This window comes from Callithrix jacchus, chromosome 5, assembly GCF_049354715.1.
Source record: "Callithrix jacchus isolate 240 chromosome 5, calJac240_pri, whole genome shotgun sequence".
Taxonomy (NCBI): domain Eukaryota; kingdom Metazoa; phylum Chordata; class Mammalia; order Primates; family Cebidae; genus Callithrix; species Callithrix jacchus.
In genome coordinates, this window is record NC_133506.1 from 26668647 (window position 1) to 26693862 (window position 25216).

The 25216-nt window shown below is 46.7% G+C and overlaps 1 protein-coding gene across 1 annotated transcript in view; it reads left to right on the forward strand.

The window, feature by feature from the left end:
- SLC24A3 (solute carrier family 24 member 3) overlaps positions 1-17947 on the forward strand; it is a 518474-nt gene extending 500527 nt beyond the window's left edge. Inside the window, exons 16-17 of the mRNA XM_017971984.4 lie at positions 12648-12713; positions 16053-17947. Coding sequence (XP_017827473.2) covers positions 12648-12713; positions 16053-16202 — 216 coding nt within the window. The 3' untranslated portion in view covers positions 16203-17947. The remainder of the gene's footprint in view (positions 1-12647; positions 12714-16052) is intronic.
- Positions 17948-25216: the final 7269 nt, after the last annotated feature.

Here is a 25216-nt window from a genome sequence, read left to right on the forward strand (position 1 = left end):
CAAGATGAAGTGATGTTTTAGAGTGAGGTGCAGGTGTCACTGTGTATTTATTGGACAGAAGATTAAGTTCTGTTTGGAGTCAGGAATGACAAGAGCCCGCCATAGGAAGAGAGGGGTGTGTGGAGAACAGGGGAGCATTCTGAGAAGGAACTGTACTTGCAAAGGCATCGAGGCAGGATGTGTCCTAGAACAGGAGGCAGGCTGGGCAGGGGTAGTGTGGAGTGAGGTGGGCAGGGGTCATATTGAGCCACCAAGACTGGGCACAGGGCTCAGGTTTCATCCTAAATAAAATATAGTTCTTACCTCAATTCTGCAGATTAGGAATCCAAGGTGCAGAGGTTAAATCACACAGCTAGAAAGAGGCAGAGAGGAGTGCTTTCCTCAAAGCACTGACAGCTACTGGCAAAGCAGATCATGCCACAGCAACCACTCATGCATGACTCTGGGCTCAGAGGAAAAATTTCAGACCAGATCCATCCCTGAATTGAATCTGTGCTCAAAGACAGGGCAGGGTCTGCTTATTAGTGCTTAGGTGGCCTCTTGAACTTTATATAAAGAGGGGAAGAGCTAGAAAGGGAGCAAATTCTGATCCCCAGTTTTCTATTCTAAAAGTAGTAACAGGCATCGTGGGGGCTGCACTCAGTGCTACCCTGGGCCACTGTAGAAGTAACTGACACTTCTACAGGGAGTTTCTGTCTGAGGGTTGGAGGAACCCCTCTGGATCCTTTGTTCAGTCTCTGGTTCCTCCCTGGCTCTCTTCGGGTGCCTTCAAGTGGCCAATTCCTCAGCCACATTGAGCAGGGTGGGGGCCATCACCATGGAGCTCATGCTGAAATGCAGACGTTATTTAGAAAAATAACCCACTTTTGTTGAAAAGCAACTCCAGGGCTTATTTGCGGGGAGCGTTTTGATCTGCTCTCTTCTCCACCACCAGCTTTTCCCAGGAGAGGCTTTATTTCCAAAGACACTCGAGGGCCTCCTTTCATGTAGCATGGTAGTGACCCCATGACATCTTTCTGCATCTCTGACATCAGAACCAAGGAGCCACTGTGGGTTGAATGACCTCTCCTAACCTCACAAGAGACCTGCCAAAATTCTGAAGCAATTTTTTCGTCTCATCTAGATGGGATTTCCAAGTCATAATTACCGGATAATTATCACCCAGACAGCTGTTTTGCGCATGACATTAGGTTTAAGCATTTGGCAGGGAAGGATGAATGCAGTTTTACAGATTTTGACATTTCTTAGCACTTTGTGGCTTGCTCAGAAGGCAGCTAGTTACCTAAGTTCCCAAAAGAGGAAATATTTATAAAAGTCAAAGTTTGGAAAACGAGCACTTCTTGTTCCATTATGGTGATGAACAGCTGTTCCACAATCTTTAAGAGAACTGAGGAAGTCACCGTGCAGGCTCCAGGAAGTCAGGCAAAACTCATATTTCTGCGACAGGGCTTAGAAATGTAAAATAAATCTGAGACATGATGGAGGGAGGGTGTCTGTCTCTCTCTCTCCAAGCAAGAGACCACCTGAATCCAGAAACAACAGACAAAGGAGCTGCCCAGAAATACTCTCATCCCACACTGTCTGCATGGTTTATTCTTTCTTTGACCAAGTGTTAATTGAGAACCTACTGTGTGCTATGCTGGTAACCACTGGAGATGCTGCAGTAAGGAAGACAGACAGGCAGAGGCCTGTGTTCCTGGATCTGCAGCTATGGAAGGAGAGAATTGGAGGATTGGACAAGCAATTCCAGACACAGATGTGATACCTGTTTTCCTAAGGGCTGCTTGTATAGAGGCTTAGGCCTGGAGATGGAGAGACAAACCGGGAGATGAGGAGCACGTTTAAGATGAAATACCAAATGTTCATTTAGGACAAATAAAGTTTGATATGTTTAAGGGTCATCTAATGGAGATGTCACGGAGGTGGTGGAAACGATGGGTCTGAGTTTCAGTGGCAAGGTCTTGGTTGCAGGTGTGAACTTGGGAGTCAAGGGCATTAACCGCAACTACAAAGTGAGAAGGTGAGTGTAGGTAGAGGGGAAGGCCTGGAACATGTCCCGCTGTTGGTTGCAGGGAGAAACAAACGTTCACTGAAGGAGACTTAGGAAGGGCCAGCCAGAGATGCGGAGAATCAGAGGAAGGGGGACCACAGAGCCAGAAGAAAGTTAAAAGGAGGTTGGAGTAGCCAAGTCCAAGGTCTTTCTTCTAAGGCCACTGTGTTCAGCCAACCATCACCTCCTCCAAGAAGCCTACCCCCAGCCAAATTTAGTGCCTGTATGACACCATAAGGTGCATTCTCTGATGTGTATGCTTCCCCCTTAACTCTCTGAGGGCAGGAGCTGCATCTTACTTATCTTGTGCTCTTTCCCACCGAGCCGAGGGCTTCCATGGAATGAATCAATGAACCCATCAGTTCTTGATGTCTCCCTCTTCTTTCATTCTCACCTTGTATGGCAACCGTCCCAGTTAAGGCCCCCAGCTCCCAGACACTGGTCCCTCTGCTAGAACTAGTCTTCCCTGTTGTGCAAATTCCTTTCCTCACCCCCAGGGACAGTAGGTGCTGGAGCCAACTCATACAGGCACCAAAGAAGCAATCATGTGCAGCTCTTTCCAGCTCGCTCCAGCGATGCCACGTTGGTAGCTTGAAATCAGTCATGATGGCAGCATTTACACTGCAGAAGCAGGACCATGTCAGAGGGCCACTGAACCATGTCAGAAGGTCAGCTACAAACTACCCCACAGGACCTGGATAGGTAACTTGGGGATAGCGTGGTGACATCTTAATGAATGAAGCCTCTCAAGGTTATTCAAACAGAGCTCCTGGGAGCAAAAGTAACACCACCCAATCTCCTTAATCTCTCCCATTAAGTTTCAGGCTCTGTGTCAGGAAAATCAGGTGACATGTGGAGGAAGGAAGGGTCCTTCCAGATCCTACTGTGGAAGGGCTTATCTGGAAAGTGGAACCAGTGTCTGTTCATCACAGTTTAGGTCCCCCAGAAACTATTCACTTCTAAGATGAGGATCCAAGGTGAAGAGTATATTCGGGGGGAGCAGTATGATATTCAGGGGAGCAGTATGGTATTCAGGGGGAGCAGTATGATATTCGGGGGGAGCAGTATGATATTCGGGGGGAGCAGTATGGTATTCAGGGGGAGCAGTATGATATTCGGGGGGAGCAGTATGATATTCGGGGGAGCAGTATGATATTCAGGGGAGCAGTATGATATTCGGGGGAGCAGTATGATATTCAGGGGGAGCAGTATGATATTCGGGGGGAGCAGTATGATATTCGGGGGAGCAGTATGATATTCGGGGGAGCAGTATGATATTCGGGGGGAGCAGTATGATTCGGTGGAGCAGTATGATATTCGGGGGGAGCAGTATGACATTCGGGGGAGCAGTATGATATTCGGGGGAGCAGTATGATATTCAGGGCGAGCAGTATGATATTCGGGGGAGCAGTATGATTCGGGGGAGCAGTATGATATTCAGGGGGAGCAGTATGATATTCAGGGGAGCAGTGTGATATTCAGGGGGAGCAGTATGATATTCGGGGTAGCAGTATGATAGGAAGAGCAGTATGATATTCGGGGGAGCAGTATGATATTCAGGGGGAGCAGTATGATATTCAGGGGGAGCAGTATGATATTCAGGGGGAGCAGTATGATATTCGGGGGGAGCAGTATGATTCGGGGGAGCAGTATGATATTCGGGGGGAGCAGTATGATATTCAGGGGGAGCAGTATGATATTCAGGGGGAGCAGTATGATATTTGGGGTAGCAGTATGATATTCGGGGGGAGCAGTATGATATTCAGGGTGAGCAGTATGATATTCAGGGGGAGCAGTATGATATTCAGGGGAGCAGTATGATATTCGGGGGGAACAGTATGATATTCAGGGTGAGCAGTATGATATTCAGGGTGAGCAGTATGATATTCGGGGGGAGCAGTATGATATTCGGGGGGAGCAGTATGATATTCAGGGGGAGCAGTATGATATTCGGGGGGAGCAGTATGATATTTGGGGTAGCAGTATGATATTCGGGGGGAGCAGTATGATATTCAGGGTGAGCAGTATGATATTCAGGGGAGCAGTATGATATTCGGGGGGAGCAGCATGATATTCAGGGGAGCAGTATGATATTCGGGGGGAGCAGTATGATATTTGGGGTAGCAGTATGATATTCGGGGGGAGCAGTATGATATTCAGGGGGAGCAGTATGATATTCAGGGGAGCAGTATGATATTCAGGGTGAGCAGTATGATATTCAGGGTGAGCAGTATGATATTCGGGGGGAGCAGTATGATATTCGGGGGAGAGTATGATATTCAGGGGAGCAGTATGATATTCAGGGGGAGCAGTATGATATTCGGGGTAGCAGTATGATATTCGGAGGAGCAGTATGATATTCGGGGGAGCAGTATGATAATCAGGGGAGCAGTATGATATTCGGGGGGAGCAGTATGACATTTAGGGGGAGCAGTATGATATTCAGGAAGAGCAGTATGTTATTCACAGGGAGCAGTATGATATTCGGGGGAGCAGTATGATATTCGGGGGTAGCAGTATGATATTCGGGGGGAGCAGTATGATATTCGGGGGAGCAGTATGATATTCAGGGGAGCAGTATGATATTCAGGGGAGCAGTATGATATTCGGGATAGCAGTATGATATTTGGGGGAGCAATATGATATTCAGGGGGAGCAGTATGAGAGCAGAGAGGGGAAAGGAGGCAAGGCACCCACAGTGGCTGTGCCAGCAAGTCTGTTTCAACAGCAGGCAGCGAGGGCTGACTCCCATGGCAAGAGCTCTGGGAAATGGAGGACAGCCTCTGTCTCAGAATGACTCCATCCAAGAGGCAGGAGAGCTGGAAGGTTGATGCGCCCACTCCTCAGAGTCATTGGCGGAGAACAGCTTCTGGGATTGTTTACTTCTTGGCACTTCTATGGTTCAGGAGAAAGTCCTAAGGCACAGGGGCAGGAATGGCCATTGGGAGGCAGCTGGCACCCACCAAAATGGCACCTCGAGGAAGTGGGGGGACGTGGATGAGTGCCGATGGCAACTGCTAGAGGGGCATCTGGGATTCTTACAGCTCATTCAGGACTCTTACAAACATGGCAGGCAGACACAGTGAAACCCATCTCTTCTAAAAATACAAAAATTAGCCCGGCATGGTGGCACACACCTATAATCCCAGCTACTGGGAGGCTGAAGCAGGAGAATCACTTGAACCCAGGAGGGAGAGGCCACAGTGAGTTGAGATCATGCCACTGCACTCCAGCCTAGTCAACACAGCAAGACTCCATCTCAAAAAAAAAAAAAAAAAATTACTAGGCAGGAACGGTCCAGATGCACTTTTGAGGGCTTTTAGAGGGTAAGGAGAGGCTTTTCCCTGGCTTTTTGCTGTGCCTGGAGGAGTACAACAAAATTGAGAATTTAGGGTCCAAAGGCCAACTCTAAATGCCGGCCAGATCCCTCACCAGCTTCACAAACTTGACTAAGTGGTTTAACCTTTCTGAGCCTCAGGTGTCTCATCTTTCAAATGGGGAGAACAAAATCCACTCTGCATACTTTGTGAGTATGCACTATGTTACTAAAGGACTTAAGGATGCAACTGTGGTTAAATTGCTTCTTTTCTGTGGGCTTGGTCACTGTCTTACCTCATTTAATTGTTCAAAGAGATTCCCACCCAGTGATATGATACAATGTCAAGCCGTAGCTGGGAACATCCATTTAGAAACTACTCACAAACAAGTGCAAAACTACCCAAAAAAGAAAATGTGAAACAACACGCAACGTGTGTTCCAAGTTAGAAATACATTAGCAAAAACCCAGGGGCTTCTTATTTTTCCTAAAAGAATTTGTTGGTTGGGTCGAGCTGACCCCAAGCCATAGATTTTAAGCTGTAGTATGGGGGAAATCAGAATATTTTAGGATGGAGGTGTTGGCTCTCCAGAGGTAGGGTTCAGAGAACTGTGTTAGGAACAGCAGGTATGCATGACACTTGGTATAAATGAGTCTCAGTGTGCATCCGTCCTAAAAAACATTCATGCACTGTGGGCTAAATTCCTGTTGACTTTGGAAATAGCCACCCTCCCGTTTCCTCTGCAACAGCTGCCAAGAGGGAATTGGAGAATGAAGATGCATGCTTCTTAAGGCAGGAAACGAACACAGCGTTAAATATCAGGACTGAACAATCCGAAGTGTGCCTCGCATGCTCTCAAATCAGCATTGCCTTGAAGATTTTCTCCCTTGTCACTTAATGCTCCCCGCGCCTGTGAGGCAGGGAGGAGGGAGAGGATCTGGTTCGACACTGTGCAGGACTTTCCCAAGGTCATTCAGGGATGAGAGGGTTTGGTGAGATTGTTTGGCTTAACATGCCCCAAGAAAATAGCTTTGCTGCCCCCAGGGAGAGTTCCTGGGATGATGAAATGTTTTATATTTTTGTTGAAGTGTGGGTTACATGAGTATAGGCTTTTGTCAAAACTCATCCGATAGTGAGAGCACTTAAGATCTGTGCATTTTACTCTGTGCAAATTATGCCTCAATTAAAAAACAATTTGGTGCCCTCTTGCTTTGTTATTTGCAGAGATCAGCTTAAAGCCACCCTCACCATGATCTGTCTCCCATCGACTCTCCACTCTTGCCCTTTGCTATGCAGCCTCACTGCCTCCCACTATGCACACGTGCATATGCACACAGGCAAACGCACACACACACACATGCACACAGGCAAACGCACACACATGCATGCACACAGGCAAACGCACACACATGCATGCACACATGCAAACACACACAGGCAAACACACACACAGGCAAATGCACACACATGCATGCACACAGGCAAACACACACACGCAAGCTTACATGCAAACACATGCACACACACACGCTCAGAATCACCAGCTGATGTTCTGGGTTTTTTTGAGATGAAGTCTTGCTCTGTTGCCCAGGCTGAAGTGCAGTGGTGCAGTCTCAGCTCAATGCCACCTCCACCTTCCGGGTTCATGTGATTCTCCTGCCTCAGCCTCCCAAGTAGCTGGGACTACAGGTGTCCACCACTATGCCCAGCTAATTTTTATATTTTTAGTAGAGACGGGGTTTCACCATGTTGGCCAGGATGGTCTTCATCTCTTGACCTATTGAATCACCTGCCTTGGCCTCCAAAAGTGCTAGGATTATAGGCATGAGCCACTGCGCTGGGCCACAGATGCTCATTTTTGTTTGTTTGTTTGTTTGTTCGTGATAGGGTTTTGCTCTGTCGCCCAGGTTGGAATGCAGTGGTGGGATCACAGCTTACTGCACCCTCGACCTCCCCAGCTCAAGGGATCCTCCCACCTCAGTCTTTCAAGTAGCTGGGACTACAAGCACACACCAACAGACCTGGCTAATTTTTTTTTCATTTTTTGTAGAGATGGGGTCTCACTATGTTGCCCAGGCTGGTCTTTAACTCCTAGACTCAGGCAATCCTCCCACATCAGTTTCCCAAAGTGCTGGAATTACAGGCATAAGCCACCATGCCTGGCCCAGATGCTCATTTAAACATACAGTATGAGGAGCCGGGGGGCTGCAGGGGTGGGGGAATTAGGTGTTAGAGTGAGGAGAAACACACTAGCCAGGCGTCTGCCCTCAGAGCATTTGGACCCGCTGGTCTGGTAAGAACGTGCCCCACACACAAGCAGGACGATGTCGGCACCAGATGGCCAATAGTGAGCTTGGAAGAGGCAAAAGGACTCAGGGCAGGATGGGCAGAGTAGAGGTGGGAAGGAGGTGAGACCACCCACCTAGCTAGACCGAAAGTCTCAAAAGGGGGCGCAGGAGTGTGCTAAGGTGCCGACTACAGAGAAGAGGTGCTAGGACATGAGGTAGTGACGTGGGGTCCTTAGCAGAGCTCCTGGCCCTCCTCATCTCTTCCTTAATGGCAACCCTGTCAGGAAGGAGGAGCCTTACAGACCTCTTTTCATTTTGTTTTTGAATTATAAAAGTAATACACATTAACAACCCAGACCTGGAAGTGTCCCAGACGTCCATCAGCAGGAACATAATTAAACACATCACAGCATATTTACATTGCTGTAAAAATAAATGAGCTGTTGGTGCAATGAAAACACTGAAGGACTCTTTAAAAATGTTGTGGACATAGAAGAGTACACACTGCAGAATTCCACTTCTGGGAAGCTCTAGGACAGCCCGAACCGCCCTGTGGTAGAGAAACAGGGCAGTGCCTGCCTTGGGAGAGACTGGCAGGAGGGCACCATAGAACTTTCTGGAATGACAAAAGTGTTCTGTGCCATGGTTGGGTTTGGGTGGCATGGATGTAATTTCTCAGAACCTGTTGAATGGTAAAATTTTGTGGTGCAAATTATGGCATCTAAGACTAAAAGACCCATGAACTGTGAATGAACTCTGCTTAATGAGATACAGGCAGGAGTGCTGGTCTCTGCAGTTTACTTTGAAGCTCACCCAAACACACACGCACAGGCCCTGCTCTTAAAAAAATAAGATGGGCCAGGCGCCAGGGCTCACGCCTATAATCCCAGCACTTTGGGAGGCCGAGGCGGGCAGATCACAAGGTCAGGAGATCGAGACCCTCCTGGCCAACATGGTGAAACCCCGTCTCTACTAAAAACACAAAAATCAGCTGAGTGCGGTGGCGCGTGCCTTTAATCCCAACTACTCGAAAAGCCAAGGGAGGAGAATCACTTGAACCAGGGAGTGGAGGCTGCAGTGAGCCGAGATCGCGCCACAGCACTCCAGCCTGGCGACAGAGCGAGACGCTGTGTCTAAATAAATAAATAAGATGGTATAATTCTTTCAACTTTTCTGAATGCTTGAAAACTTTCCTAGCAGCTCGCTGGGTTTTAAAAAACTGCATATACTCATGATAAATTAAATTAAGTGGGGAAGGGAGAGAGAGAACATTGGACAGAGACCACATTGCTTCTGGACTACTAACCAGGGAGTGGCATGCAGCGTTTCTCTGCCTCCAGCCTCACTCTGACTGTTCCCTGCTGCCCTGCAGAACACTGGCTCCTTATAACACGTATTCAGAATGAGACCTCATGGACTTGTGTTATTCATTCCTCAATTATATTTTAATCACGTGGTCTGTGCCCAGGCCTATGCCAGGTGGAGGGTAAAGTCAGACGTGGTTCCTTCCCTCGCGGTGTCTGTAATCTAGTAACCTGTCGATCCGTGATAGGTTTAGAAAAGAAGCTGCCTCGGGTGCCAGGAAGTGGACCCAGACTCCAGTCATTGAGGATGCATTACACACCAGGCTCTGTTCAAGAGTTTTAACATGGATTAATTCAGTTCTGCCTCGTAAGCACTGACAAAGCACGAACTGTGTTGTTCCCATTTTACACTTTGAAAAACTGAGGCTTAGGGAAGTTCAGTTACCCATCCATGATGACACAGCAAGTGAGTGACCAAGCAGAGATTCAAAACCCAGGAAATTGGATCTGGAGTCCGTGCCTTAAACCAGAGGGTGGCAAACATTTTCTATAAGGGGCCAGGCAGGAAATATTTTAAGCACTATGGGTCATACTGTGTCTGTCGAAACGACTCACCTCAACTGCTGTCGTGTGGAAATAGCCATTGATGATATATAAATGAATGAGCTGAGTTCCAAATTTTATTTACAAAAAAAAAAAAAGGCAATGACCCCTACCCCAAACCGTCCATAGCTGCAGCAGCTCGGATATGTTTGAGCTGGACCAGAAGGCCGCTTCAGGAGCCCTCATTCCTGCCTGTCACATCTTTGTGGAAGTACAAAGGTCAGACAGCAAGGAGTAAATACAGGCTTTGAGAGCCCAGGTCTCTAACAATGAAAACACAAAAATACACCCCTGGGTGCACGTAGCACTTCATGACCAAAGGAGGGCTATAGAGAAAAAGGTGAGAAGTTAAAAACACACAGAAACCCTGCAAAATAGTTGCCTTTCGCCTCTGGAACCAGATTTAGAATTTCAGCTACACTGTTCTTTGAGATTTCATGTGAACATAGGAAGGTAAGGTTCAAAAGCTTCGGGTTAACAGGATTCATTTTGAAAATGTTTGGCCAAAGAGAATTTTCCTGCGAGGAGCTTTGCTGTTGCTGGTTCTTGGTTTCTTAAGGGCATGAAATCACTTTATTAAGTTCTTGTTTCTGACAAGGATTTGACCCTGGAGCTCAGAGGGCAAGCGGGGCTGGAAATGCATTGCCCTCTTGGAATGTATCTGTGTACACAGTGTTGAAAGAGCTCATAGGATTCCTGAGTGTTTATCCACTGTTTCACATCTACCCAAGGGTGACTGGGGATGGCTCCAAGAGCCTCTTCTTCTCTCTTAGAGGCCACCATCTTGCTCCGAGGAGCTCACCTCCCTTCAACATTGGCCAGTACACAGGGGACAATCAGAGTGTGGGCAGAATATTTAGGGGAAGAAAATCTCCTTCAATACAACATATTTGTGATGCAGTCCTGCATGCTGGTCTCTTTACACTAACCCAGCTGATGAGAGTAGGAAAATCTATCTACTGTCAGGTTGAGTGTGTGCATGAAGCCACCAGCTGGACTGTGATGGGGCCAATCTGTCACTTCTCCATACTGAATTAACCAGGTTAACCCATCGCTCTAGTGTCACAGGGATACAACTTGAGTCTTTCTTTATTCTCAGGAAGGCATTTGGTGGTGGGGAACTCTGTTCCAGCTGGGGACTGGCAGATGATTGACTCACTGGGATTGCAAGTCACTGGAGAAAGGGTCCCGCTCAATCCCTCTGTGACAGGACATCACTAAGTCACATGTCACCGGATGTTCACAGAAAGGGTTGGCTGCTTAGGGCATACGGTGTCTTGTCACCAGAAAATAAACCTGACACAGCCACCTAAGGAGACACCTTCCCTATGCACACTCCAGTGGTGAACTGGTGCGGTCATGGCAAGAGGTACCCTAAACCCTGTCAGAAGGGCCCAGAACCACTCCTACTCGATAGTCACTGCTTAGTTGCCTAAATGCACAAATCAGCCAGACTCATTTTCCCTTCCCATGGACACAGAGAAGCTTTTCACTCCCTGCGGAACAGTGTACATTGGTTGGGGTCTGTAGTCCTCAAACCTGAATGCACACAAGCATTTCCAAGCGAACGTGTAAAAACGAATGTCAGGGTCCCTTCCCCAGAACACTTGGAGACTAGAAACAGTGGATCTGGGCTTTATACTTTCTCTAACTCAGTGGTTCTCTAAATCCTGTGCTTCAGAATCACCTGGGGTTAGAGAACAGAGTCATGGGCCCTGGCCCAGGGCTTCTGATTCAGGAGTTCTGGGTGGGGCCTGAAATCCTGCGTTTGTAACAAGTTCCGAGTGCCCCAGAACCACCCTCTGGGAACCGCTGCTCTAAGGTATCGCTTCTCCTTCTGGGCGGCCGGCCATATGACTGGTGAAAGACAGAATCAGTGTCTTTTCTCTACACCATGAGAAACCCTTTGGCCTTTGTCCGCCAAGTCAGCACCCTAGTACCCTCTACCTGCTCTGCTCGATATTATAGTCACAATCACATGTGGGCTCTTTAAATGTAAATTTGCTTAAAGATGAGATTAAAACTTTCTTTTTCAATTGCATGAACCACATTTCAAATGCCCAACAGCCACATGTACCCAATGGCCACCATGTTGGAGAGTACAGATAGAGAACCTTTCCGTCACTGCAGAGAGTTCTGCTGGTCAGTGCTATTCTACAGAAACTCCAAAGCTGGGCGCAGTGGCTCGTGCTTGTCATCACAGCACTTTGGGAGGCCAAGGTGGGAGGATCACTTGCCTCCATAAGTTCAAGACCAACCTGGGCAACATAGTGAGACCTAGTCTCTACAAAAAATCAAAAATTAGCTAGGGGTGATGGTGCGTGCCTGCAGTCCTCAGGAAGCTGAGGCGGGAGGATCACTTGGGGCTGGGAGCTTGAGGCTGTGGTGAGCTGGGATCATACCAGTACACTACAGCCTGGGCAGCAGAGTGAACCCCTGTCTCAAAAAAAAGGAGGAACTCCAAATACGTTTCTCTCTTTATCCTTCATTGGCTGTTATCCCCATTCTATGAAAAACAAACCTCCGAAAATCCCTCTGCTAATACCAGAAATGGAATTTTAACTTTTTCCTCTCTTTTGTTTGCCCACAACAGCAACCCTCATCCACTTCTTCCCATCAGGTTTGGGGAAGGACAGAGACATTTTAGTGCAAAAGGGATGAAACGTTTATTGATACTTTTCCATTGCCCATGTCAGGAAATTCATCCTACAAGCAGTATGGGTTTGAGAAAGCAAAAGCTCCCTGGAGGTACAGGAGCACGTGGATGGGGATGTGTTGTGGGCCACAAGAATCTCGCAGCCCCGAAGGAAAGCTCAGGTGGCCATGGGGTACTCCAGCTGGAGCCCCGCCGTCGAGGGTATGGCCAGGATGGGACTGAGAGTGGACAAGACAAAGACAAGCTCTTGGTTTCCAGAAAGTGTCAGTTTCAGGGCTGGCTGCTGAAGCCGTCTATGCTATTTCATTCTAGAGGGGAGATGTGGAATCACTGCTACTCCAAGGTGGGTGGGCAGATGCGTTTTCCAAAGCCTGACTCTGCTTAGGAAGCCTCGTTTTTTAGAAGCCTAACTCTAGCCCTCTTTGACAGATCCGGCTGAACAGCAGGGGGCTGATCTACTCCGTGGGCTTGCTCCTGGCCTCCGTCTTTGTCACGGTAGGTTGGCAGCTCTCTCCTCGTGCCTGCGTTTGCATGTTCTTTCCTCCGTTTCGGTTGTTTGGATACCCCTGGCCTCGTGGTGACTGGAGACAAGCCACCACTGTGTCCTATCTCCTGGCTGTTTCTTCTGGAAGTGAGTCCTAGTGACCCACTAGAACACCTTCTCCCTTTCCGAAAGAAACCAGTCTTCCTCCCAAAGGCATGGCCCTGTCTTTTGTAGCGCACAAACCGTTTTCCCAAATACAAAGAGAAGATCCTACTTTGTCTACAATATTAGTCATGAAAAGGTAGATTCCAATTCACTGATTGTTCTGGGTTCCCACATGAATCCGTGGATTTGACTAATACTTGGAAACTAAAAACCTATTTTATTCTGAGGCCATTCCGCCGTCTCAGCCATGACGCCCACTGTGTACTTCAGCATTCCCACCCCAGCAGACATGTTTGGTGGGAACAAGTTGACCCCAACGCATGGACTCACTCACATGAAACATCCACAAATGTACAAATACACTGTTGAATTCCCATATTAATAAGCATTGAGGCACAATATATTTTTTCCTTAATTGTTCAAGGAAATAGTCATTGAGTTACAGCCTGGTATGTTGTTAGCATAAATATGCCAGAGAATGGGAATTCAAAAGGACAGGCAGGAAGCAAGACAAGTAATTTACAGTATCAGGGTGTGAATCGAATGACAGAGTTTCACCAAAACAAATACCTCCTTATGCAAAAGTGAAAATCGACGTCATTCATGCTCTCATGGTTTAGGAGGTCCTGCGGTTCTGCCATGACTTGGAGTGGTGATGCTGGGATCAGCCACACACTGTGCTTAATGTTTCGTGTATATATTTTCCCATCTGGAGCTCATCACACCCCCCCTCGACGAGGTGTCTTTAATATCAGCCCTGTTATACAGATGAGCGACTGAAGCCTAGAAAAGCTAATTGACTCGTTTTCACTGACACCGCGTGAATGAAGGAACAAGCCAGCGGACGCCAAGGGTGCATGCGGATAGCTACCGTGCGTGTGTTCAGGCTGTGCTATAGTCATACCATCTACAGGGGACCCGGCTAACCACCAACTGGGCTGTCAAAATGAGGTTGCCAAAATGCTGAAGAAGGTTTTGGGGAGGAAAAGCAATTTCAAACATGTTAAGCTTACAATGCCTGTTTGCCATCAAGGGAGGAGGTGAAGAAAGCCGTTGGAAATATGAGTCTGAGTTCACAAGAGATGTTAGGTCTGGGGACACCGCAGTGTAGATGGTGTTTAAAACCCTGCAGCTGGGAGAGCTCACCGAGGGAATGAGTGCGCACAACAGAAGAGAAGTGGCCCGGTATCTGAGTTTCGGGCATCCTGACACTTACAGGTCAGGACATTGAGGACAATATGCCAAAATAGCTGAGAAGGAACAGTTTGGAGATGCAGGAAGAAAACCAGGAGAATGTGGCGTCCTGGAAGCCACCTGCCGAAGGGCTTTCTGGGTGGAGGGAGCTATTGGCTGAGTCAGGGAGAGGAGCCCTGAGCACTGGCTGTGGCAGTTACAACACAAAGCCATTGGTGCTCATAAGAAGATAGCGTTGTGCAGTTGGGGTGGAGTCAGCTAATGGAGAGTGGAAGGAGAGAGACGGCAGGCTGCGAGTGGGCATTCACAACTCCTCATGTCCTCTGCCTGTAAAGAAAGGAGAAAAATGGAAATTCAGAAAAATATTACTTTAAGGTGAGTGAGATAACAGAATCTTCTTATGCCAATTAGAATAACCCAGGGATGCAGTTGAGGCATGTAGCTAGAAGAGAGGGGAGTGGCTGGAACAAGGTCCTTAAGCAGGGTGGAAGATGGGGTTGGGGGCGTGCAGGGTGGAGTTGACCTCACTGCCAGGAGAGAAGGCAGGAAGGTGGGGTTGGGAGCTCTGTGCTGTGGGAATCAGTGAGGGTAGGGAAGCAAGTGTTGGAGATTGGAAGAAGGGGAGAGGTGTGAAGAAGCCACCTGGGCAAGGGAGAGGCAAGGGACTAGGGAAGGATGAGATGCCTGCTGAGAAGCATTAATGCCCCACTTAACATCAGCCGTCTCGAATATAAAGTAAGACCCATCAGCGTGGCTGGCTGATTTCCTTCAGCCCCGATGGTCAGCCACATGGATACAGTGTGGACCAGATTGGGACTTGGCTTGAACTGAAGGGTTGTGGCTTAGCCAACCAAGGACACCTGAGCAAGAGAGAGTCCAGGGAATCAGGGTGGATGCCCCAGAGTGACTCCAGCGAGTGCAGGTGGAAGGAGAGAAGGAAAGGGGTAATGTAGGTGAAGCCTGGAGAAGTGGTGATGGTGTCAATGAGGTATGGGCTGTGGGGGTTTGCAGAGTTGCGGGAGCTGAGAAATCGGGGGGAGTAAGCTAGAAAGGAAGAGATTTGAGTCAGAAAGTGGGATGTGTGACACTAAGATAACACAGATGCTTCTGTCACTTCCAATAACAACAGCTAGGCCCCAGTGCCATCAGCAGACCTTTCTGCGGTGAAATGGCCTGCACTGGGCTGGACAGTACCGCCACCTGTGGCTGGCTGTAGCACTTGAAATGTGGAGCTGTGTTTTAATTTTATTCCACTTAAATTTGGGTAGCATGTGGGCCAGTGGGTATGAGTGGTGAGGCCAGATGGAGGATGAGAACTTGAGGGTGCAGAGTGTTGGAAAGACCCTCTCCCTCTCCAGGGGCATTGAACTCCCTGAGAAAGTCAGCCGGAGTGCAGTGGAGAGTGGCAGGAGCAGGCAGAAGGCTTCAAGGATGGGCAGTGGCCGGGCTTACACCATTGACTGCAACAGGGGGAACCAAGAGGGACCGTGGGAAGACCCAAGATTCCAGGCTCAGTGTTTTCAGGGAGGAAAGAAGGAAAATGGTCTGGAAGCACCCTGAGGAGCTGTGGGGAGGGAGCAACTTCCTCACCTCCAGGCACAGCCATGGGAAGAATGCGGCGGAAATGTCCCCAGGAGAGCAGTAATCTGCTTAGAGCAAAAAGGCCCAGAACAGGTGAAGGGCCCGCAGGGATGTGAGGTGGCAGCTCCGTGGAAGAGGGTTGGCTGCTGGGATGTGCTTGTGAGTCCTGCCATTTGTTTCAGTTACTTTTCCACAACCAGCAGCTTCTGGCTTCTTTTCTTCCCGATGTTGACGTTCTCTGTCCTCACCTTCCGCAATCTGAGTTGGATTTTGCAGGCTCAGAGAGTATCAGCACCCCACCCGAGGCCCACAGTCAGCAGCCCTTCCCCGGTCCCCCAGCCTCTCCCACCCGCCCCCTAGAGGCGCCTGCCTCCTCCTGGCACCCTCTGAACCTGTTCTGTACCCTGCAGGTGTTCGGTGTCCACCTGAACAAGTGGCAGCTGGACAAGAAGCTGGGCTGTGGGTGCCTCCTCCTGTATGGCGTGTTCCTGTGCTTCTCCATCATGACTGAGTTCAACGTGTTCACCTTTGTGAACCTGCCCATGTGCGGGGACCACTAGCCGCCGGGCGCCTGCAGAGGCTCAGCTTCTCCTTTTCTGTGCAATACGAGACAAGGCAGCAACCCGAGTCACGCGGGCCCCCAGGGCCACGGCGTTCGTCTCTCCCATGCTGTCCTCAGGCCTCCGCTCCTGTTTTGGTGGCCCAGGCTCTCCCCTGCCCCATCCTCACTCCCCCACGTCCTTGGGTCACACCCACCCACCCTTTCCTGCCTCCTCCATGTGAAGACATCCAACATCCACGTGACTCTTCCAGCTCCATTTTTGAACAGTGACTGAGATTCTAGAAAAACTGGCTGCTAACTGGCCCGAGCCGGACAACACTGATTCCAGCCCCTCCTCCTTTTTTAAGTTATTTGATGGAAGACTCGCCTAATTTATGACCTGAGACTGTTGAAGAAATAGAGAGGAGGGGTCCGTTGATTACAGGGAGTGTTTGGGATTTTGTTCGGTTCGGAGGTGATGCCTAGGTAACTGGGTTTCGGGGGATTGTTTTCTTTTGGGGGTCTTCCCCTTTTACTCCTTTTCTTCCAGAGATCAAGAGCTTCTCTTGCATCTTCTTCCACTGGGCTTGGGATTAACCAGCGACCCAGAAGCTGCAGCTGCCGTGATTTCTGGGCTTGCACCCCAGACGTGTTGGAGTATGTATGGATGTAGCGCTTTCTAGAGGAGCCACTGGGCAGGGCCACCAAGAACAAATGCATGACATTTTATAGCTCAAGTCTTGTGGGCGTCCGCTGGGGGTGGGGGGACACAAGTTTTTGGAGGAAGAAGACAGCTCCCCTCATGTCCATCATCACCATCTCTTTCTCACTAGGTTCTTTCTAGTTTTCAAGCAATAGTTCTAGCCTGCCTGAGGCCTTGGACAAGGGGGCCCCAGTTAAACTACCCATCCGTGAGGTGCCAGGCAATCAACGACAAAAGCTACCCCGACTTTCGAGTCCCCGAGACGTGCTCTTGTTGCTTGGCATTTGGGGTGACAGGGAGTGACCCAGAGGCCACCACTGCTTTTCGTGCAGGAGTTACAGACACTGGTTTCTTGGAAAATGGAGAGAAGCGCACTTTGCACAGACAGCGTCAATTAAGTCCCAGTTTGCCGCTTGGTATTGAGTACACTGGACCCTGACCGCTGGCTCTTGGGCAAACGTCCTTCCTCACGGGACGCTTCTGCCAAGCCAGCCCAGCTGCACCCCTCCCTTCCTGGAGGGATGGCCAGGGAAGGAGAAAACAGAACTGACACCTTTGAAACCACAGAATGTGTTATATGCAGACTCGTTCAAGGGCGTAAGTTATTATGAACGTTCTTGCCAACCACTGCTCAACAGCCCTGCTAGATTTTTGTATGATGCTGGATTATTATGCAGACTAATTCCACCCAGTCGAGACACACCCGTGCTTGTTCACTTGTATTTATTGAAACTGTGGATTCTTGCCCGTGCTGTCCCTTGTATTTACTTTAAGCACTGACCACTTATCATTCATTCGGTATGGTTTTCCCTGTCCCTTGTACACATTCTGGTATGAATTTGTAAAAATAACCTGCTACAAATTGGTTGAATGTTTCTGTCTGTGGTACAAACCAGCATTAGCGGATGGGGCACGTGCCCAACTGAGGAACAAGAGGAGAAATCACCAATTTGGGCTCTCAGAGCTAAGACACACTTACTGATTCTGTTGCACATTTTGCACTGGTTTATGGCGATTGTTTTCTTGGACGGATAGTGTAAAATAAACTTCTCTGTTCTCTACCTTTCCCTGAGCAGAGTGAATTACTTTCTCCCCTGGAAGGCTGTGCCTTTTCCATTGAGGAGACTATATGGGAGGTAAAATGATCGCAGTCACTATGTGGGCAGGTATTTGGCACCTGCTGTTTCTGTGTTGCCCCACCTGGAAAGCTGGTGTATGTGTGGCAGACTCCGAGAATGAAGTGGAAAGCTGTGGGTCCCCTGTAAATCTTGAAGGGACTTTAGGCCTGTCATCCTGTCATAGAATTCTAGAACTCTACCTGCCCTAGAACACATTAGTTAGGAATTTATTCTTTCCATTGAGCAGGAGAGAAGGAGCTTCACAGTACCGATGTTGACACTCTGGAGTGGGCAAGTCTCCCTTCTGTCTGATTTTGGTAGTTCTTAATCGTGAAAATTAAGACTTCCCAAAAGCTGATTCCTTAAAAGAGAGAACAATATAGTTGTAATAAGCCATGTTCTGATCCTGGGTGGTGCTCCAGAAATAGTTGCCCAGCTCTAAATCAGTAAACACAGAACTAGGTTTCCACCGGAAATGCCGCACAATTCATTTATAAGAGTCAGAAAAAACATAGCTACTCATCCACAGCACCAACTTCATTTAACTACTGAAAAATATAGATTCCCAGGGTGGGGGGAATGCTAGGTACTTAGCTTTGTTTTCAGTGTTTCCATCTTCAAATGTTTTATTACTATATTTGTGTATTTTACAAATATACCCTGAATACAGGGCAAGGTATTTTCATTATGCTGATTAATGCATACGAAGCATTAGATACTTTTACATTAAGTATCTTGTTAGACTAGTCTTCATTAGTTTTACTTTTAATCTTAAGCAAAGACATTTAGTCAGTGGTTTTTAAAAAAAAAAAACATTTTTCATGAAATCTTTAGAAATTATAGTTCATGGCTGAATTTCTCGAAGTGAGAATTCTGGGACAAGGTAGAGTTTCCATGTTTCCATGCGTAATGATTGCCAACTCAACAACTACGGGGGTTTCCTTTCTGAAATGAGAATTTAGCCCATTTCTGCTTAGATCTCAGCGTACACAACTGACTTGGGTCGTGAGCTGAGAATGGGATTTGAAATGAGCCAGCTGTTCAGTGATGCCGATTGCCAACATTGCTCTCTTCACTGTTTCTGCTGAACTGGGACTTAAGATGGGGCTGGGATGGGTTTGAGGAAAGAATTTTTGTCAATATCCCCAAACTTGATAATGTCTACTAGAGACACTCTCACAGCAATTCTCTGAGCAGGCTGAACTCCCCAGGCTGCAGCTTCATGCACAAGTGGGACATCCCCCCTGCCTTGGCCAAGGGAAGATGGGCGCTGGGTCTCACACTTCCTCCTGAGTGTGTCCCAGCTGGCACCTGTAGAAGGCCTCCTGTTCCTGGAGATTCTGCTCCTACCCTTGCTGAGAGTCATGGCCAGGAGGAGTCATTGAGGCCCTCAAGTGGCCTCAGATACACTGAGAGGTCACTATGGGGGGATATTTCCAGGCACAATGTAAAGACAGCTTCTGCCTCTTCTACAGAAAACTGCTGGTCCTACCTTTTTAGTAATAGTGCACTTTTGTAGGTACGCGTTTTGTATTCACCTCCAAAAGATACCTGGCATGAAGGGTAAAAGGACGTAAGCCATTTATATTTTCCTAGTTCTTTTGCTGCAGACTTACAGTATACAGTTGTAGATTTGCATGCTGGGGATTTGAGGCTCTGTAATTCGAGTGGTAAATTTGAATTCATTTTAAGCACTTCGGCATCAAAGAAAAGCCTGAATGTTTACAAAAAGGTAAGAAGTGATAACATAAAATCCAGACTGTTTTCAATTGTGATATATAAAAATAAGAATATCCAACTTACAATAAATGTAACTGAATAGTGTCCTAGAATTTGACCTAATTGTTCTTAAAAATATTCAGATCATCGGGAAAAAATAGAAATGAGAAATTGGTAATGATGATGGGATTTTTCCAAGATTTACTTATTTTCACCTTTTTAAAATACAGTAATTATCCCATTAATGGAATAATTTTCCAATTAATCTGACCCATTTCCATCAATTATTTTGAAATGGATGAGACATTTTCATGTTGGATTTTGTAAAGTCTCTTACTAATTAATGAATCGCATTTATTTTGTTATTTTCTGCAGTGGCTGCGCACACACACACACATAATCTATATGAAGACAAGCCAGGGGATCTTCGAAATTTTTTCAAAAAAGTTCTTCCAACTGTCTATTATTATGCAAGAATAATAGAGGTGGATTCAGCCAACGTTTCTCTGATAAATAGAAGGCTACATGCTCATTGTCTCGTCATCCGGAGATGTAGGCCCTGTTGAGATGCTGAAAAGTAAGGAGCTGGGGCTGTGGAGAGCAGAGAAGATTAGCAATGTACATGAGATACATGATGTCAGGTCCCAGAATTGATTTCACAGTGAACCTCATGCCTACTTTCCAAACACAGGGCAGAGTAATAAAACTCCCCCGAAATCTTTCAGGTGGCTTCCTGCTGCACTCAAGCCATTTATTTCTTTAATAATGGGTACCCAGTAGTCTCATTAATTTAAGAAATTCTTACCAAATCTCAATGTAGCAAACATTCTTGCCACGTTACAGAGATTTAAACATAGTGAGTAGCCATAGTTAATACTGATTTTGGTCTTGCTCTTTGTTTTTGCAGTATGAAGGAGGGAAGGGAAGATTTAAAATTCTAATTTTGGCTTACACAGATGCCACAAGGATTTTTCTACTTGAATGAATTTACATAAACATATGCATGTATACAAAAATTACGTTTCTTCTTTCTATAACTTCAACTTACCCTATTTATCAAAAGCTGAATTTGGTGATGTCACATCCTTTGGTTTCTTGGGGCAATCAATTCAGTTACTAATTCCAGAAAACTGCACATAGAACTTGGAATGAAGTGTGATGAGGAATTTCAGAATCCTTGCAATTGCTTTTTCAGTGCTTCTGAGCCAAGCTTATAAGTCATTGCTTAAAAGAGATATGCTTGTATGTGAAGGTGCTTTCAGTATAAAACTAATTATTTTTTAACTCTTGCAGAAAAAAAAATATTCTCCATTCAGTTTCGTATCTTTCTTTTTGATATACCAAGTCAGACGCTTCATCCCTCTCCATGATTGATGGAGGATGGTTCATTCTTTTAAATATTACAGACTAAAGCTGTACTCTGGTCATCATTTGTCTAACCACCAATAAGTTTGAATGCAAACACCTAGTGCTTTTTTCTTGGGAGAATGGATTTTGTCTGCTGGATACAGGTTTCTGATACACCAGCTCCAGCTTATCTAAACATGTATTGTCATGGCAGGTAGAACCGGATCTTACAGTTGCTTAAATATTCAATCCAACTTCACATGTGAAAAACATGTTTACCTGCATTTATGCAATGTATTATCTAAATCAGTGTTTTCCAAACCAATGCTTATGTCAGAATTATCTGGAGACTTCCGGGCCTCACCCAAGAGTTTCTAACTCAGTAGACACAGAGATAAGCCCAAGAATCGTCCTTTCTCACCAACACCCACACATTACCACTGTTGGGTCTAGAAATGACTTTGAGAAATTTGAGGAACTTTCCCCCGAAGAAAATCAGAGTCACAAATGATAACATCTGCACAGCGTGTCTGTAAAGTATCCTGCTAGCCGTCCGTACATTTTTCAATGTAAACTATGAACCATGCCTGAGATGGCCTGGCCTGACCAGGAATAAACAGCAGTGATATCTGCATTTGGAAGACCTATCCACACACATCAGCAAGTCACCCTTGACCAGGGGTCCCTTGACATGTCTCAGGTTTTGTTTTTACTTTATTTCTATTTTTTATTTTTATGGCACATAGTAGAGGTATTTAAGGTACCTGAGACATTTAACACTGGCCTACAACATGTGATAATCTCATCAGTGTAAATGGGGTACCTGTCGCCTCATGCATTTTCCCTTTGTGTTACAAACAATTCAGTCATACTCTTAGTTGTTTAAAATGTGCAGTTAAATTATTCTTGACTATAGTCACCCCGGTATCCTAGCCAATACTAGGTCTTTTCATTCTTTCTATTTTTTTATACCCACTAACTATCCCCACTTCCCCTCCCAAACTCCACACTGCCCTTCCCTGCCTCTGGTAACAATCTCTCTACCCTCTATCTCCATGAGCTCTATTGTTTTAATTTTTAGCTCGCACAATTAAGTGAGAACATGTAAAGTTTGTCTTTGTGTGCCTGGTATATTTCGCTCAACGTAATGACGTCTGGCTTCATCCATGCTGTTGGAAATGACAAGATCTCATTCTTCTCCATGGCTGAACAGTACTCCATGATGAGTATGTACCACATTTTCTTTTCCATTCGTCTGTTGATGGACACTTAGGTTGCTTCCAAATCCTGGCTATGGTGAACAGAGCTGCAGCAAGCATGGACGTGCAGGCATCTCAATATCCTGATTTCCTTTTTTTTTTTGAGATGGAGTTTCGCTCTTGTTACCAGGCTGGAGTGCAATGGCACGATCTCAGCTCACCGCAACCTCTGCCCGCTGGGTTCAGGCAATTCTCCTGCCTCAGCCTCCTGAGTAGCTGAGATTACAGGCACGCACCACCATGCCCAGCTAATTTTTTGTAATTTTTAGTAGAGACGGGGTTTCACCATGTTGACCAGGATAGTCTCAATCTGTTGACCTCGTGATCCACCCACCTTGGCCTCCCAAAGTGCTGGGATTACAGGCTTGAGCCACCACGCCCAGCCTTTTTTTTTTTTTTTTTTTTTTTTTTTTTTTGGTATTTTCCTAGCTTTATTTTTAGCTGGGAGAGCTGGTAGCTTTATTTTTAGCTTTTTGAGGAACCTCCAAACTATTCTCCACAGTGGTTGTATTAGTACTAATTTACATTCCCACCGACAGTGTACGAAGATTCTCTTTTCTCCACATCCTGGCCCGCATTTGTTATCATCTGTCTTTCGATAAAAGCCATTTTAAGTGGGGTGAGATGATATCTATTGTGGTTTTGATTTGCATTTCCTGTTGGTCAGTGCTGTTGAACACTTTTTCATATGCCTGTTTATAGGCCTGATTTTTAAATCGGTAAGTGTGGGTTATACACAGGCACAATGTCAGATAGGCCTTGTCCTCAGTGTATTTTCAACCCAGCAAAAGGAATCTCTGTGGTGGCAAATGTCCAGCTGCCAAGAAAGATCCTAAGTGATTCCTAACAAAACAGAAGAGCTTCGAAGGCATGTCGGGTGTATATGGACCTGTGACAGCTCAGATACTCACACTGACGTGGTCCATCATCTGGACCGTGTCATTATTGCAGTTCAAATGCCAGTTCAGCTCAGAGGCCTACACTGTCTTTGCTGTAATAGGTGTTGTTTCTAAACAGGTCTCTCTACACTCCCTGTCCATTTCTCTGAATGCAGTTACATGAGCATAAGGCAGAAACCAGGAAACTTTGCTTTTTATAAAATGTATTTTCTTTTCTTTTCTTTTCTTTTTTTGAGACAGAGTCTTACTCTGTCACCCAGGCTGGAGTGCAGTGGCGCGATTCAGCTCACTGCAACCTCCACCTCCCAGGTTCAAGCGATTCTCCTGCCTCAGCCTTCTGAATAGCTGGGATTACAGGCATGTACCACCAAGCCCAGCTAATTTTTATATTTTTAGTAGAGATGAGGTTTCACATGTTGGCCAAGCTGGTCTTGAACTCCCAACCTTGTGATTCACCCACCTCAGCCTCCCAAAGTGCTGGAATTACAGGCATGAGCCACTGTGCCCGGCCAAAATATATTTTCTTACTGGATGTATCTAGCACAGAGAGTTCAGAATCTCAGGAGCAACCCTTAATGTGTCCGTTACATCCACAGGTAGTCATCACTTGGAGAGTCAAATCCAACCAAAGATGAAATTCCTCACCTGTAACTATTTGCATGATTTTCATGGGCCTTCCCGGCCCAGGCACTATGCTTTTCCCAATACTGGGCATTAATGGGGACACTGGTGGGTGTATGAAATGCGTTAACATAAAAACGTTTTCTTTTCCCTTCTTGCCTTTCATAAATGAGGCAGGTTTCAATATGCGGACCTGTGGCAAAGAAAGATCAAAATGAAGCTCAGTGCTTCTTCAGCAGCGGCCAGCATCTCTTCTTGCACAAGAATGTCACAGTGACGATGTCTCAGTTTCTTAGTCTCTATTAGAAATTTAAAATTATTATTATTTTTAAAGCTTCAGTCCAGTTTCTCAGAGACTTCACCTGAAAATGGAGGCCCTGAAAAAGCCGTGAGGAGCTGAAAACAAGAGTATTTTGAGAAGCTCAGAAAATGTTTCCTGGCCCTCCTCACACCGTGTCAGTGCAGGCCATGGCGCTGGGTTCAGGAGGAAAGCAGTGATTCCTCACCTTGGGTCCACATTAAAACCACCTAGGATGCGTTTAAGAATACCAAGGCCCCCACCCCCATCCCGATTTGGATTCTCTGGCATCTGACACACCCCAGGACCTCAGAGTTTGTTTGGGACTCCCAGGTATTTTGGACATATATCCATGGTTCAGAACCACTGGCTTAAGAAAGAATAATCACTCAATTTGGGATCTTTCTTTCTTTCTTTCTTTCTTTCTTTCTTTCTTTCTTTCTTTCTTTCTTTCTTTTCTTTCTTTTCTTTCTTTCGATAGAGTCTCCCTCTGTCCAGGCTGAAGTGCAGTGTCATGATATCTGCTCACGGCAACCTCCAACTCTCAGGTTCACGCAGTTCTCCTGTAGCTGGGATTGCAGACAGGCGCCACCACACCCAGCCAATTTTTGTAATTTTTTTTTTTCTTTTTTTTGAGACGGAGTTTCGCTCTTATTACCCAGGCTGGAGTGCAATGGTGTGATCTCGGCTCACCGCAACCTCCGCCTCCTGGGTTCAGGCAATTCTCCTGCCGCAGCCTCCCGAGTAGCTGGGATTACAGGCACGCGCCACCATGCCCAGCTAATTTTTTGTATTTTTAGTAGAGACGGGGTTTCACCATGTTGACCAGGATGGTCTTGATCTCTTGACCTCGTGATCCACCTGCCTCAGCTTCCCAAAGTGCTGGGATTATAGGCATGAGCCACCACGCCCGGTCCAATTTTTGTATTTTAATAGAGATGGGGTTTCTCCATGTTGGTCAGGCTTGTCTCGAACTCCCAACCTTGTGACACGCCTCAGTCTCCCAAAGCGCTGGGATTACAGGCCTGAGCCACCACACCTGGCCCATTTGGGATCTTTCATTGTGCAG